At 36.9% G+C, this 13,733-nt stretch overlaps 2 protein-coding genes across 8 annotated transcripts in view; one reads left to right on the forward strand and one right to left on the reverse strand.

Moving 5' to 3' along the window:
• The window catches only part of LOC128739310 (cystinosin homolog), a 42,691-nt gene extending 35,846 nt beyond the window's left edge, over positions 1 to 6,845 (reverse strand). For 2 of the 7 annotated variants that reach the window (XM_053834791.1, XM_053834842.1), the window contains exons 1-2: positions 6,746 to 6,845; positions 3,236 to 3,587 (exon numbers count right to left, since the gene is read on the reverse strand). The gene's annotated coding sequence lies outside the window, so the exon portion shown is untranslated. Of the gene's footprint in view, positions 1 to 3,235; positions 3,588 to 6,528; positions 6,660 to 6,718 lie in introns of those variants that run through there. The other 5 variants (XM_053834796.1, XM_053834802.1, XM_053834820.1 and 2 more) reach the window with 5 other exon arrangements.
• Positions 6,846 to 12,522: 5,677 nt separating this feature from the next.
• Positions 12,523 to 13,651, forward strand: LOC128745642 (uncharacterized). Its single transcript, XM_053842716.1, has 2 exons — positions 12,523 to 12,944; positions 13,009 to 13,651. The coding sequence occupies exons 1-2, from the start codon at positions 12,523 to 12,525 to the stop codon at positions 13,649 to 13,651; spliced, it is 1,065 nt and encodes a 354-aa protein (XP_053698691.1).
• The last annotated feature ends 82 nt before the right edge of the window (positions 13,652 to 13,733 follow it).

The following is a 13,733-nucleotide window of genomic DNA, read 5'->3' on the forward strand; positions in this document are numbered from 1 at the left end:
GCGATTGTGTGGACCTACAGGAATACCTGAATACTTTTGTTGACTGGTGTGCCGCAAACTGTTTAACGTTAGATATTGACAAGTGCAACATAATTTCATTCTATCGAAAGCGTGTGCCAATTAAGTATAACTACTCTATTTCCGGCCACAGCCTCGTCCGGGTACAATGTGTAAAAGACCTTGGAGTCTTACTAGATAACGAACTGACTTTCAGGAACCACTATGACAGCATCATATTCCGAGCTCACCGCCAACTTGGATTCATTTTTAAAATCGCTGATGAGTTTCGCGATCCTCTATGCCTGAAATCGCTTTATTGCTCACTTGTCAGATCAATCCTCGAAACGAATTCTATTGTATGGTGCCCATTTCATGCTATTGGATCAGTAGAATCGAAATGGTGCAAAAAAGTTCATCCGCTACGCGCTTCGTCATCTGCCCTGGAGAGATCCGTTGAACCTGCCGTCGTATGAAGATCGCTGCCGACTTCTAGGTATCCTGCCTCTGGAATCCAGACGACGCACTGCCCAAGTGATTTTTGCCGCGAAGTTATTATACAACCACGTCGATTGTCCGTCGCTACTTCAACAGCTGAACATATATGCTCCAATCAGACCGTTACGTTAACGAAATTTCTTACTCTTGGAATCGCGGAACCGTTTATTTGGAGCTCATTTAGATTTATGTACCATCGGTTCAATGAAATGTTTGATATGTTTGACTTCAATGTGCCAATCAACGTTTTTCGTTAGCGTCTAGTTAATGTTTTTAGTAGAAGTTAAAATGATCTTATTCATTAAGACTGTGAGTCAGATGAATTTTTATAATTGCAAATAAACAAATAAACAAATGTATTGTACGCAACGAATGCAAACCTAATCATGTCCCACTGTGTTTGCAGCGGCAGTGTTTGGTAGTTACCAAAGTAACGTTGGTAACTTATCAGTGGTAGCATTGTACTGTGATTGTACGCCAGATTTCGGAGCAAAGCAAGCTAGTCTTTTTCTTATGTTTTTGCTGTTTGTCCTTTTTGTTCAAGTTCCTGATAAAGTATTAAGCCGTATGAATAAAACAGTTTGCTTTGCTTTTCCCGTGTAAATCTTATGGGAGAGTTTGCTCTAATACTTTTATTCATACGGCCTATTGTCTTTATCCAGCCGATTTGCGACAAACACATATCATATTGTATGCCTGCAACACCAACAACCAACAAGCGCTTGTGAGAGCGAGTATGTATCAAAATGTATTCTCACCGAAAGTTATCCGGCTGACTGGTGCGAGGCAACATGTGTTTGTCCTATTGTTTTGTTGTGATACATTCTGGTTGCTACGTATGTTTGTTTTATAGACAGAGAATAACTCGGCACCTACTTTTCAAAAGAGCCAATCTGCAAAACGTAAACAAACCGAGTGAGGGTTGCTTTTCCTATGCTAGTCCAGCAGAAAATAATCCTCACTCGGTTTGTTTACATTTTGCAGATTGGCCCTTTTGAAAAGTTGGTGCAGAACTGGTTTATCGCTCTTCGTTTTTGTCGGTTATTTCTGCGTATGAACAATGATATTTGGATTCCCTGATTACACCAGAAGAAAAACGATGATATGACTAATACTTGGCTCCAACCATTTCTGGTGAAATAGTAAGTATTGGATCCGTACACCTATGCTTTCACGAAAAAACGCCTGCCGTGAAATTATTGTCATTGAAAGATTATGGATTGACAAACAAAAAATAAATGTTCGAAAGTTGGAACACAGTCTTTTCACTTTTCTTTGGAGTTTTACAGCACCGTGAAAAACTTTCCGAAGAGCTTCATCTAGATCTAGACGATATTTTTTCTGGATTGTTGAAAAAATTTGCTTGCTTGTTGATAAAAAATATTTGCTCAGCAATGCTTGATTCAAGAGCAATGAATTAGTTAAGCGATGCCCGAGAAAATCGAAACATAGTTAAGTAGGTGAAACAAGGCACCTACTTTCACATTTCTAAAAATATTTTTTTGAATTAACTCCTGAAAAATGCCATTTTTTCATAAAACTCAAATGTGCGACCCCTAAATCGCGTCAACCAATGTTGACGTCATATAAAAGTTTTGTTGTGACAAAAACACTAAAAACACGAGGTATGGCCAAATGCAATTGGTGCGTGCATGAACAGCTTCATTTATAAAACTAAACTCAAACATTGAAGTTTTCTTTATCGTAGACGTTACAAATATGACTTGCAACAATTCGGACAATTGTATGCAGTGGTTTTAGTCTACTAGTTATAGCAGTGCTCATGAATCATGACGTCATGTCCCTATGTCTAAGGTTTGTATTCTACATGAAAAGCGGAAATTTGCACGCTCATCATCGCTGCGCGTTGTGGTGACGCATACCAAAACAGGCAAATGAGTGATGAATCGGCAGCTTTACCGGCAAGGTAAATAACCTAATCTGTTTGTTTGCATTATTATGATTGGCACTATTGAAAACTATTCCACGTTTCAAGTTTGATAGCGTTTGCATTATGGCTTTTTAGCATCTCTTGTGCAAAATATATTTTTTGCAGTGCAAATAAATACATCGTTTTGGTAAATGTAGCTATAACCAGAACGGAATATCGCTCTCCAGTCAAAAATAAATTATACTTGGTTCACATTCGTATTCAGCCCAATTTATTTGTTGAAATAAAAGCAGGATATGGAATATCTCATTTACTTAATCGAAAGCACAGAAGCATTAACGTCACTCAATTATGCCTATTAAGTGAAATGGACGTAATTCCATGTTCAATTTTCCCTGATCTCAACATTCTACCGCATTCAAAATTTAGGTGGGCTATCATGCACAAATATTAGTGATAAGTACCATTCAGGAAATCGTCCTCTCAGTTCTCTGAAATAATTCACACGACATACACGTGAATCTACTATAAAATGACTTAAAAGGTTCTACCATAGCTGCAGGTAATAGAAAAAAAGAATATATTCCACTTTTCGTTTTCGTTTAACACTAATGAAATCACTTCAGCTCTTCATTCTTGTATCTTAATCTTGTTGCTTTTGTCATCTTTACAGAGGACTAATTTAATCCCATAGAAGTCCGAGTCATTTTTGGAACCCCTCCCTCTATCCCGTTCCGCTAGTATATATATAAATGCAACATACTTTTGTTCAATTGCATCATACTTCAAAGTTGCAGTGAAATCATCACTTGAACATTAGAAAATACAAGATAAAAAAACACTACTCACCTTAATTGGGCATTCCTGTGACATCAGAGATTCGAGTAAGTGATAAGATACACCTGACAAAAATGTTCTGCAACAAAACTGGGTATTACTTCATTCATTAGTGCAACGGTTTTCTCATATCAACCATTGCTATTACAACAACAATACAATCCACTTGATTTCGAAAATGAACCTCAATCCAGTATAACACAGGATAACCGGCAGCACTGACCGGCGGCTTTGGCCGGAACAGACGACGTCGCGACTAATAGCTTGTCGACCGCAGTTCATTTAACATCTTGATTAGTTTGAAGAGTCGAAATTATGCGAATACATCATATAGCGCCACTCGCTTCGGCATATGTATCGGATGCTGGTTTCAGTAAGAAAAAGATTATAAGAACAGATGGGAGGCGCGGACGGACATTGCGACACGCACGCGGGGCAGGAGGGTTTTTTCGCGAGGTCAAACTCATGTTGAAAGGTTCTAATAATAGCTTGCTATAGCTAGTTTAGCGTTTTCTTGTATGAGGCGACCATTAATCAAAAGGTTAAATGTTCAAAGCGCCACGCACTCGACAATAAATTGATCGCAATCATACAGTCTCGCGAAGAACGGCAAATTAGGATAGTTGGAAGATTAGAAAATTAGAAAACATGACTGGAAAGAATGATAGATTGCTGACAGATGAAATTAGTAACTAATGTTTCAGACAGATACGATCAGAGCAACTAGAACTAAGTCTATCAATAACAACAGAAGATAAATACATAAAAAGGAGTATTTGATAATGCTGAATAAACTTTTATTGGAATGAAATTTACCACAACTGAGAGCTTTTCTCGAAAATACTTAAAAGTAACTAGTCTAAACACACGTAAAGTAACTAGTAACTAGTCTAAACAACACATTAGTGCGATTGTGTTGCGAAGGTAGTATTCAAATTGGCTAAATTTCCTAGACTTTGTATTCAATTCACACTAGTTCACTATTGAAAGTGCTTTTAGAGCGTCTTGTAGAATCAGTTGATAGATTATCTGATGGATGGAAAATTTGTCGAGAAAAGCGAGTTTTTAATTTTATTTCTACTGTTAGGGTTCAATTAGGGTTGCCAAGCGGCCAATCAGTTTTACAAAAAGACCAGATTTCCGGCATAAGGAACCGGAACACTACGTATTGATCATATTTTGTTAAGTCGCTATGCACAGTTGGGAGTTGATTTTTTTTTATTTTTCTAGAGCAAACCTTTGTATTACATTGGTTACTTTCCTTACAATTGAAATAGCTATTATGGTTAATTTCCTGGAAAGACGACTTTGGCGAGCACGATAGCTATGGATTGAATTAGCGGAAATCAAAAGCCAAAAAGAAATCGATTGTGTAATATAATATCTAGTAGTTGACGACCAATGTCAGTATTTCGGTAGGGTCATTATCAAACTTGTTAACCAAGCCGAGTGAAGCGTTCTTTTGTGTATGCTGGCCCAGCAAAAAAGACCGTCATTCGATTTATTTACAAGTTGAACTTGGATCCTATTGAAATGTTGGTCAATTGATCGAAGGAATAAGCAAAATATTTTTTGACAAAACTGCTTCTCAAACACAAAAAATCCATTTTTCGCATAAATTTTGCTCTTAAATTGTCCATAAAATGAAAAATATTCGATGAGGAAAAAGCTTCTGGGAAAATTTGAAGTAGGTAAATCAGTACAGTTGATTTGGAGAAATTTTGCTCACCGACTTTGAAAAGTGTTTTGAGAAACACACGTGGAAAGTTCTGCGTGCCTGCTTCAATCGCTCCGGTACGTTGTTAAAAAGATTGTATAACATTTCGCCGAATACCATTTCGCGGAAAACCAATTCGCGGATGACCATAACGCGGAATATACTGTTTCGCGGAAAACCATTTCGCGGAAAACATTTTCGCGGAAAGTACCATTTCGCGGAAAACGTTTTTGCGGAAAGTACTATTTCGCGGAAAAAATTTTCGCCGAAAGTACTATTTGGCAGAGAACCACCGCTCATTCAGTTTGGAAACCGCAAAACGCGGCTTCGCCGCTTTGTATTCAACGAAAGTTAAATTGATGCGAGGACTAGGGAAAACTGACTAGAGGTCAGTAGACCTAGGAAAACGAATAGACCTAAACAGATGTGATCTCTGCAGGGGGGCTGCCCCCCCGCAGTGGCCGGCGCTTCCGACGGCGGGTCACCGGCGAACACTCGCCGTTGCCTGCGGCCGGCTCGCCCTGAATCATCTAGGAAACGTTTGCTACTAACATGGTTTTCCGCGAAACAATATTTTCCGCCAAATGGTTTTCCGCGAAATGTTTCTTTCCCCCAAACGGTTTTCCGCGGAATAGTCCTTTCCGCGAAAGGGTTTTCGGCGTTTTGGTACATTCCGCGAAATAGTACTTTCCGCGAAAATGTTTTCCGCGAAATGGTATTCCGCGAAACGGTACTCCGCGATATGGTCTTCGGCGAAATGTTATACAACCGTTAAAAATGTGCTTATAAGGACGATACAAATTATTTTTGAAGTTTTTGTCAAAAGTCCAGGTTTTTTTGTGGGGAATTCTACAAAAATGTAAATAGGAAGAAGGAAGACGCAAATTATGAAAAAAGTCTAAAAAATATTTAAAGGTTCTCTTCAAAATTAACAATATTTTTATATGGCTCTGATCGCGAGGACAAGAAATTGCACACTGTTTTTAGAAGTCAGTGTCGGCCGGTTTTTGAACTTTTTATACTTGGCAACCCTAGTGTCGAGGCCAATTTCTACAAGTTTCTGCTATTTTAGATCTACCCTCTGTTTTAGATTTTTAAAACGTAAAAATTATGATACCGAAGATAAAAAAACCTATCCAAAATGTATTCTACTCAATTTAGCAGTGATTTGGTCTAAAATACGAAAACTAACCTTATACGATTATACGATTTAAAAAAATATCCTACATCATCTCGTATGTTAGTAGGAAATAGAAATACGTTTGATATGAAGCAGAAATTGAGTTCGTCTGGATCGATATAGAACAAAGATAAGAAAGACTTAACGGGAATCAAAACTGTTATTGACTCAACCTGACAAAGTTATCCATTATTTTAATATATATCTGTAAATATAATCGGATATTCGATTTGAACCCTAGCCTCGGTAAAAACGTTTTACAATCTTTTAGCTTAGCTTAGAGCGCTTAGAACCGATTCGCAATAGTTTGACAATCACAACAGTAATGGAAACTAGACAAAAAAGTAATATAAAAAGTAAATGTAGAAAATATAGGCAGCTAGCAGCTAGCACATTCGCGAATCAGACCGCATTTCAAATCTTGTTCTTAATCACAGGAAGCACGCCATTCTGTCCGGCATACATGCACCATTCGATGTAAACAAATCCTTTATCTTCAGTATTTGCAGTACTATCACTGTATCGTATCCCGTAGTTTGCATTTAATTTTAAAAAACACTTTGATTGCACTTTGTCGCATTAAGAAGCGTAAACTCACAATGCAATACACTTGTTTTTTGAATACCTTTTCCAAATCACTACTTTCATACTTTGATCTATAAAATTGATAAAATTACAAAAACAAAGTCCAGCAAGCTTGCAGAATGTACTTCTGCCACTTCTGCTGCTGGAGATTGAGATTGCTGACACTCTGACAACTACCGTACCCACACTATGCCGCGTATTCGCGTTGAGAGTGACTATATACAGAGTGGCGCCAAGTCATCCCAAATGTATGCAATGCGGTTTATCCACCCCGCTGTCACAAATGTCATTCCCATACATTTTTCGTGTAGCCAACATCTCATCTAGCCCACAACAAACTGTGCCTCGGACAAAATGTATTTGTGAGTAGCCCGCTCTAACTTCAGCCTCGGATGAATCTGTATTGGTAAGCTCCCGAACAAAGTTACTTTTTTGCTTTTTTTTCTTTTTGTGTCGGACGTGTAGGAAGCGTAAAAAGATGTTAGCTACTTCTTTACCCTTCAGTTTCATACGCCTGGGTTTATCCTAGGTTTTTCTTTCTCTTTCCTGCATACGCGTTGGATAGGTTGTCTGCTCGATTGGAATGACACTGACAGATAATTATCATTCCAATTTTGACATTGTCGCCACTCTGTATATAGTCACTCTAGCGTTGACGAACGTAAGCTGCTGCCACCTCCAAAAGTTTACTGTAGGGGTGAAGCGGAATAGGAATTTCTTAAAGAGCGCAAGAGATCGAAACATTTTGGCAGATTTTCACCCACACGTACATACCGGCATTTCTATGAGTGTGCAAGAGATCGTTTAATGCCGTCAACGCGAATACGTACACACGCGATTTGTTGTTGCTGCTGTTGGTTTTTCCATGACGTTTTTCAAACTGCGGAGGAAAACAAATCACCAACCCAAAGTAAATTGATATATACCAGGTATATGACAATGCGAGCTGTCATATACACTTTGCATTAACACATCTACACTAGTTCTGAGATTTCGAGCATTTTGTATGGAAAATTAGTTAATTTTTTAAAAAAATCGTTGGATACGCAAGATTTGTCTATTTTTTTCTCACAGTTTTTATGTTTATGCTTAGAACATTATTTCTAGTATGTATTTTCATGAATACAATGAAGTGCAACATTCCAAATTGCAAGCGGAAATTTTTTCGTCAAAACGGTATCAAGATGTCTCAAAGAAATGTCGTTATATCGCTTTCCTACAAGTAGTAAAACAAAAAAGAATTTTTTTAAAATGCTCGGACATGATTGTTCAATAAGCAGCATGAGCAACATTGTTATCCGCCCGCGATATTTTTCGTCTGATTTCTGGTAAGCTTTTAAAGTGTTAATTATCTAAGACCGTTTTGTAGCAATCTAAGATTACTTTTTATGGTTTTCTACGTAGTGTTGAGACGGGTAAATTTATGATAAAAAGGTATCATCTTGGAACAGTGACTTCAACTTAAGCATTTTCAAGCAGTAGCACAAGCATCTATTCGAATAAAACTATTTTTTAAAAGAAGACATCAAAGGCAGATATTCAAGAGCATCATGCAAGCAAAATGTTGGATGGAACGTGTTTTAATTTAAGCAACCGTATACCGTATTGATCGTGAAGTATTAGAAACATTAATTCATTTTTCAATTGCACATCGAAATAGTTAGTCACCCATGTTCTCAAATTTTTTACGCATAATAAAGAAGGCTACGAGTGCAAATGACTTTAAATATATTCCTTACATTTCATTGTAAATGTTCAAATATTTCTCTGGAATAATATAGCTGCATTCATTAATTACAATAAATTTAGTGTTAATTTTCATGCAAGTTCCACCATATTTCAGAACTATTTCTTCTTCTTTCTACACACACTAATACAACCCTCGATGGTCACATACCTGGTATATATCAATTTACTTTGCCACCAACCAAAGTAAATTGATATATACCAGGTATATGACAATGCGAGCTGTCATATACACTTTGCATTAACACATCTACACTAGTTCTGAGATTTCGAGCATTTTGTATGGAAAATTAGTTAATTTTTTAAAAAAATCGTTGGATACGCAAGATTTGTCTATTTTTTTCTCACAGTTTTTATGTTTATGCTTAGAACATTATTTCTAGTATGTATTTTCATGAATACAATGAAGTGCAACATTCCAAATTGCAAGCGGAAATTTTTTCGTCAAAACGGTATCAAGATGTCTCAAAGAAATGTCGTTATATCGCTTTCCTACAAGTAGTAAAACAAAAAAGAATTTTTTTAAAATGCTCGGACATGATTGTTCAATAAGCAGCATGAGCAACATTGTTATCCGCCCGCGATATTTTTCGTCTGATTTCTGGTAAGCTTTTAAAGTGTTAATTATCTAAGACCGTTTTGTAGCAATCTAAGATTACTTTTTATGGTTTTCTACGTAGTGTTGAGACGGGTAAATTTATGATAAAAAGGTATCATCTTGGAACAGTGACTTCAACTTAAGCATTTTCAAGCAGTAGCACAAGCATCTATTCGAATAAAACTATTTTTTAAAAGAAGACATCAAAGGCAGATATTCAAGAGCATCATGCAAGCAAAATGTTGGATGGAACGTGTTTTAATTTAAGCAACCGTATACCGTATTGATCGTGAAGTATTAGAAACATTAATTCATTTTTCAATTGCACATCGAAATAGTTAGTCACCCATGTTCTCAAATTTTTTACGCATAATAAAGAAGGCTACGAGTGCAAACGACTTTAAATATATTCCTTACATTTCATTGTAAATGTTCAAATATTTCTCTGGAATAATATAGCTGCATTCATTAATTACAATTAATTTAGTGTTAATTTTCATGCAAGTTCCACCATATTTCAGAACTATTTCTTCTTCTTTCTACACACACTAATGCAACCCTCGATGGTCACATACCTGGTATATATCAATTTACTTTGGTTGCTGCTAAACCAACAGACCATGACGTTTTTCAAACTGCGGGGGAAAACAAACCACCAACACGATTACAAATTAGCTAAGCTCTATTTCCTCTATTGGCCTTGCCAGCGTTGCTGATATTGTTCAGGGTTTTGCGTGAGAAAAAAAGAAAGGGAAGTATTTTTGCTTTTGTCAACACTCACGCGTTGACAGTTCGGCACGAGATTTCCTGTAAGTGCGAGCAGCCTTCGAAATCTCTTTCAACGCTGGCAAGGCCAATTCGCGACTACGAAAGTAAAAGAGATGAAGATAGAATTAACAAAAGGGCGAATGTCGCAAGCGTAAACAAACCGAGTGAGGGTTGATTTTCCTATGCTGGTCCAGCAAAAAGTAACTCTCACTCGTTTTGTTAACATTTACGACATTCGCCCTTTTGTTAATTCTATCTAGAGATTTTTAAGCCTGTTCGCTCTCAATGTGATATATACAGGTGTGGCAATGTTGCTTAAGTGGTTAATGCAATGAAGAAATTTCATCATGGTGTGAGTAGAATCGTAAATCGACCAATCACGATTAAGCGTGACGTCAAACTCCAAAAACAAACCCCATTGTCCGACGAGTTTGTTTTTGTAGTTTGACGTCGTTTTCTGATTTTTCGCTACTAATACCATCAAATGTCTTCATCTGCCACACCTTTTTAAACCTCATTGGTTCGCTCTTACACGAAAACCCATGCCGAACTGTCAGAACTTGTGTGAAAACAAAAGCAAAAATATTACGGAGTTTCCACCTATTTAGAGTCCCATCACGCGAAAATTATTAGTGTGGTTATTTTCTGAATTTACCACGCATGTTTGCAATTGGGTTGTTGAATGCACCCAAGTAACCAGTGAGCACTTAAAGAAGCAGAAATCTAGCTTTTTATTAGCCTATGGTGCACACCATATCGTGCAGCATAGTTCAATATGCCTATAAAAAGCTGCTAGAAAGCCGGTTTTGGCGAAATATCCGGCTACATTAGTGCTTGGAGATTTACAAATGTCATAAAACGTAACGCCTGTTGCGTAACGGTAAAACGTCAAACATAAAAAAATGCGAAAAATATATTGTACATCCTTTTTTTTATCTTCCCTCTCTGTTATGCTTATATGGCGTACTTTGTTGACGTTTCAAGATTGCTTTTTTGTTATTTTCTTTTTCGGTTAGAATTGAACCGCCAGCCAGCCAAATCTGTCGATTACGTGGCTTGGAGTGGAGGAGTAGGGCAACGCCTTTACCAGTTGATCTGTAAACGGTAGTTGCGAGTCAGCTGCCAATAGCTCTACTTAAATTACCGAAATTCTTAACTCGGATGTTTGATTTGCTTATCGAGGTGGAATGGAGGGAAAGATTTTATTTTTTACATTTCTTCCATAAGTTGCGCTTTGGGAGAATTACCTACCTTTTATTTTCTTTTTATGTGATGGTATACATGCATAGAAATATTTCTTGTAAAATCCGTCTGCATATGCCATATAGGGTAACCAACGTATTTTGGACCCCCTCCCCAAGCAGCACTTGCAACATCTTCCATGTGGCTATTAAGTCTTGTTTAAATTGCAAAAAACTTCACCGGTTACAGTATTGAAAAACGCAACAAATAAGCAACTTCATGTTATTAATATGTTGGATTCAGGTTATCCAATACTTATACTGGCTGTCACAAATATATTAGTCTATATCTAGTAACATGAAACTTCATCGCAACATCGTGTTATTATAATGCCATTGCTAAACAATAATGTCACATGATGTTGCATCATGTTGATTACGGCATATTGTTAAATAAAATGTAACCAAACAAATACAACCAATGTAACATCATATTCTGCCATATTTTTATGAAAAAATATTTTTCAACGAAGGAATGTTTTTATTTCAACAATAATTACACTAACATTCATCAGGAATCCATGGCATTTACTAAAATATTATTTGATTGCAGTATCTAGTTCGATTTTACACCGCATTTTTCCATCGTAAACGAATTCTTAATCTGGCTGGGTTAATTCTTTAAACTTGAAAATAAATAAATTAACAACTTTCACGAGGCGCATCAAATAATACAAAGCAAAATTATATTTTGCACGATAAATTTTGAATGGCATGGAGATTAGCTCATAATAGGCCCAAAAAACTAAAGTCGCATTAAGAATATTAATATAAATAATTTTCGTCTTGGAGCCCTGAGAGGAAATCCCGGTTCCCGCTAAACATAATTCGTGATGAAGTTGCTCATAATTGTTTGGTTTTTGTGCGAGGAAAAAAGAGAAGAAAGTATTTTTGTTTTTGTTTTCACGCAAGTTTTGACAACGCGGCATAGGATTTCGTGGGAGTGCGAACAGGCTTAAAATCTCTTTTAGTATCGTAGTCGCAAGTTTTGACAACGCGACATAGGATTTCGTGTGAGTGCGAACAGGCATAAAATCTCTTTTAGTATCGTAGTCGCGAATACCTGCTTGTATTTAGATAACGCGCATTGGTTTTTGTGCGAGAAAAAAAGAGAAGGAAGTATTTTTGTTTATGTTTTCACGCAAGTTTTGACAACGCGGCATAGGATTTCGTGGGAGTGCGAACAGGCTTAAAATCTCTTTTAGTCGCGAATGGATAGATAACGCGCATTGATGTTCCATAAAACATCTGTGTATTGGGAGATTTGCACAAAATTAAACGCGGTCTAAGCCAAACGAAAGGAAACACCGCGCTTGAAGCAAACACCGCGTTGGAGCTACTGTCAGAATTTTGTAAACAAACATGCCCATGTAAATATGTGAGTTTCTGAAACTTTTATATATTCTGTTGGTTCTATTAATAAATACTCAAGTAACTCGAAATTGTGTGTACAACAGATGTAAAATGACCCATGAAGATATCTTGCATCGCGTGAAAAATAATCACGCGACTGTAAATACAGTCTATCATTGCCTTTACGCTTTTTATTTCCTCGGAATCAATCGATGTGCATTGGCAGAAATATTTGGAAAATCAAAAGCAACAATTTGTAACTGGATTCGTAAGTACGAGCAAGACGGAGCATTTTCAAGAAAGCAACGAATGCAGGTTTATCGACGTTTTGGGACTACGCAACGACAGTGGTTGTTAAACTTATATTATAAGGAACCCGTAGTATTCATAGATGAAGCTAGAGACCGCTTCCAGGAACACTTCAAAACTTGTATTAGTGCTGCATCAATTGTTCGAATTTTAAAAACAGCTGGACTGACATGGAAGAAAATTGAAAGGCGTGCTATACAAATTCGAAAAGCGGATATTCTCAGGTAATGACAATGAATATTAAATGATTTTAATTTCGTTTTGACTGAAATATTTGATTATTACTAGGTATGCTGACGAACTAGAAGCATTTAAGTGGGAACTGCATCAACTGGTCTTCATCGATGAAGTATCCTTCGATTCCCGTGACATGCTTCGAAACTACGGATATGGGGTAAAAGGGAAAAAAGTGATTTTCCGTGGAGAGTTCAATCGACGTCCGAGAGAATCTTACCTATGCTTTCTAGGGCAAGGGGGATTGCTTGAATCGTACAGGACTGAGGGTACATTTACTCGTCAAAAGTTTTTTGATTGTGTCAGGAAATTTGCAATCCAAAGCTCAAAAGTAGAATTCTATCCAGGAAAGAACTCTGTTTGGATAATGGATGGTGCCAGGATACATTGCGACAAAAATATAGTGCTATATCTTCGTTCTTTGGGCATATTGCCAATTTTCTTACCAGCGTACTGTCCGATGTTTAATCCGATTGAAGTAATTTTTGGTATATGCAAAAAGCATCTGAAACGAAACTACGTCGAAAATAGTAAAAAATCGTTATCTATAACAATAACCGAAACGCTGGTGAAATTCAGAAACTATTCTTGCACAAAACTTTTTAATAAATGTGGCTATATCTCGGGTAACAACTTTGATCCTAATACTGGTCTTGCCCAACCTCTATTCGCTTTTGGTTTTGAAGAGAAAAAATAAATAATTCAATTGTCTGTTTTTGTTAAAAACTGATTTTCTATTGAAAAATATTTCGAAATCTTAAATATGATCAACATCCGCA

Source organism: Sabethes cyaneus, chromosome 1 (assembly GCF_943734655.1).
Source record: "Sabethes cyaneus chromosome 1, idSabCyanKW18_F2, whole genome shotgun sequence".
In the NCBI taxonomy this organism is placed as follows: Eukaryota; Metazoa; Arthropoda; class Insecta; order Diptera; family Culicidae; genus Sabethes; species Sabethes cyaneus.

Coding starts and splice junctions, on each gene's coding strand:
- LOC128745642 (XM_053842716.1), top strand. CDS start 12,523: ATGACCCATGAAGATATCTTGCATCGCGTGAAAAATAATCACGCGACT. Junction 12,945..13,008: donor CGAAAAGCGGATATTCTCAG/GTAATGACAATG, acceptor GATTATTACTAG/GTATGCTGACGAACTAGAAG.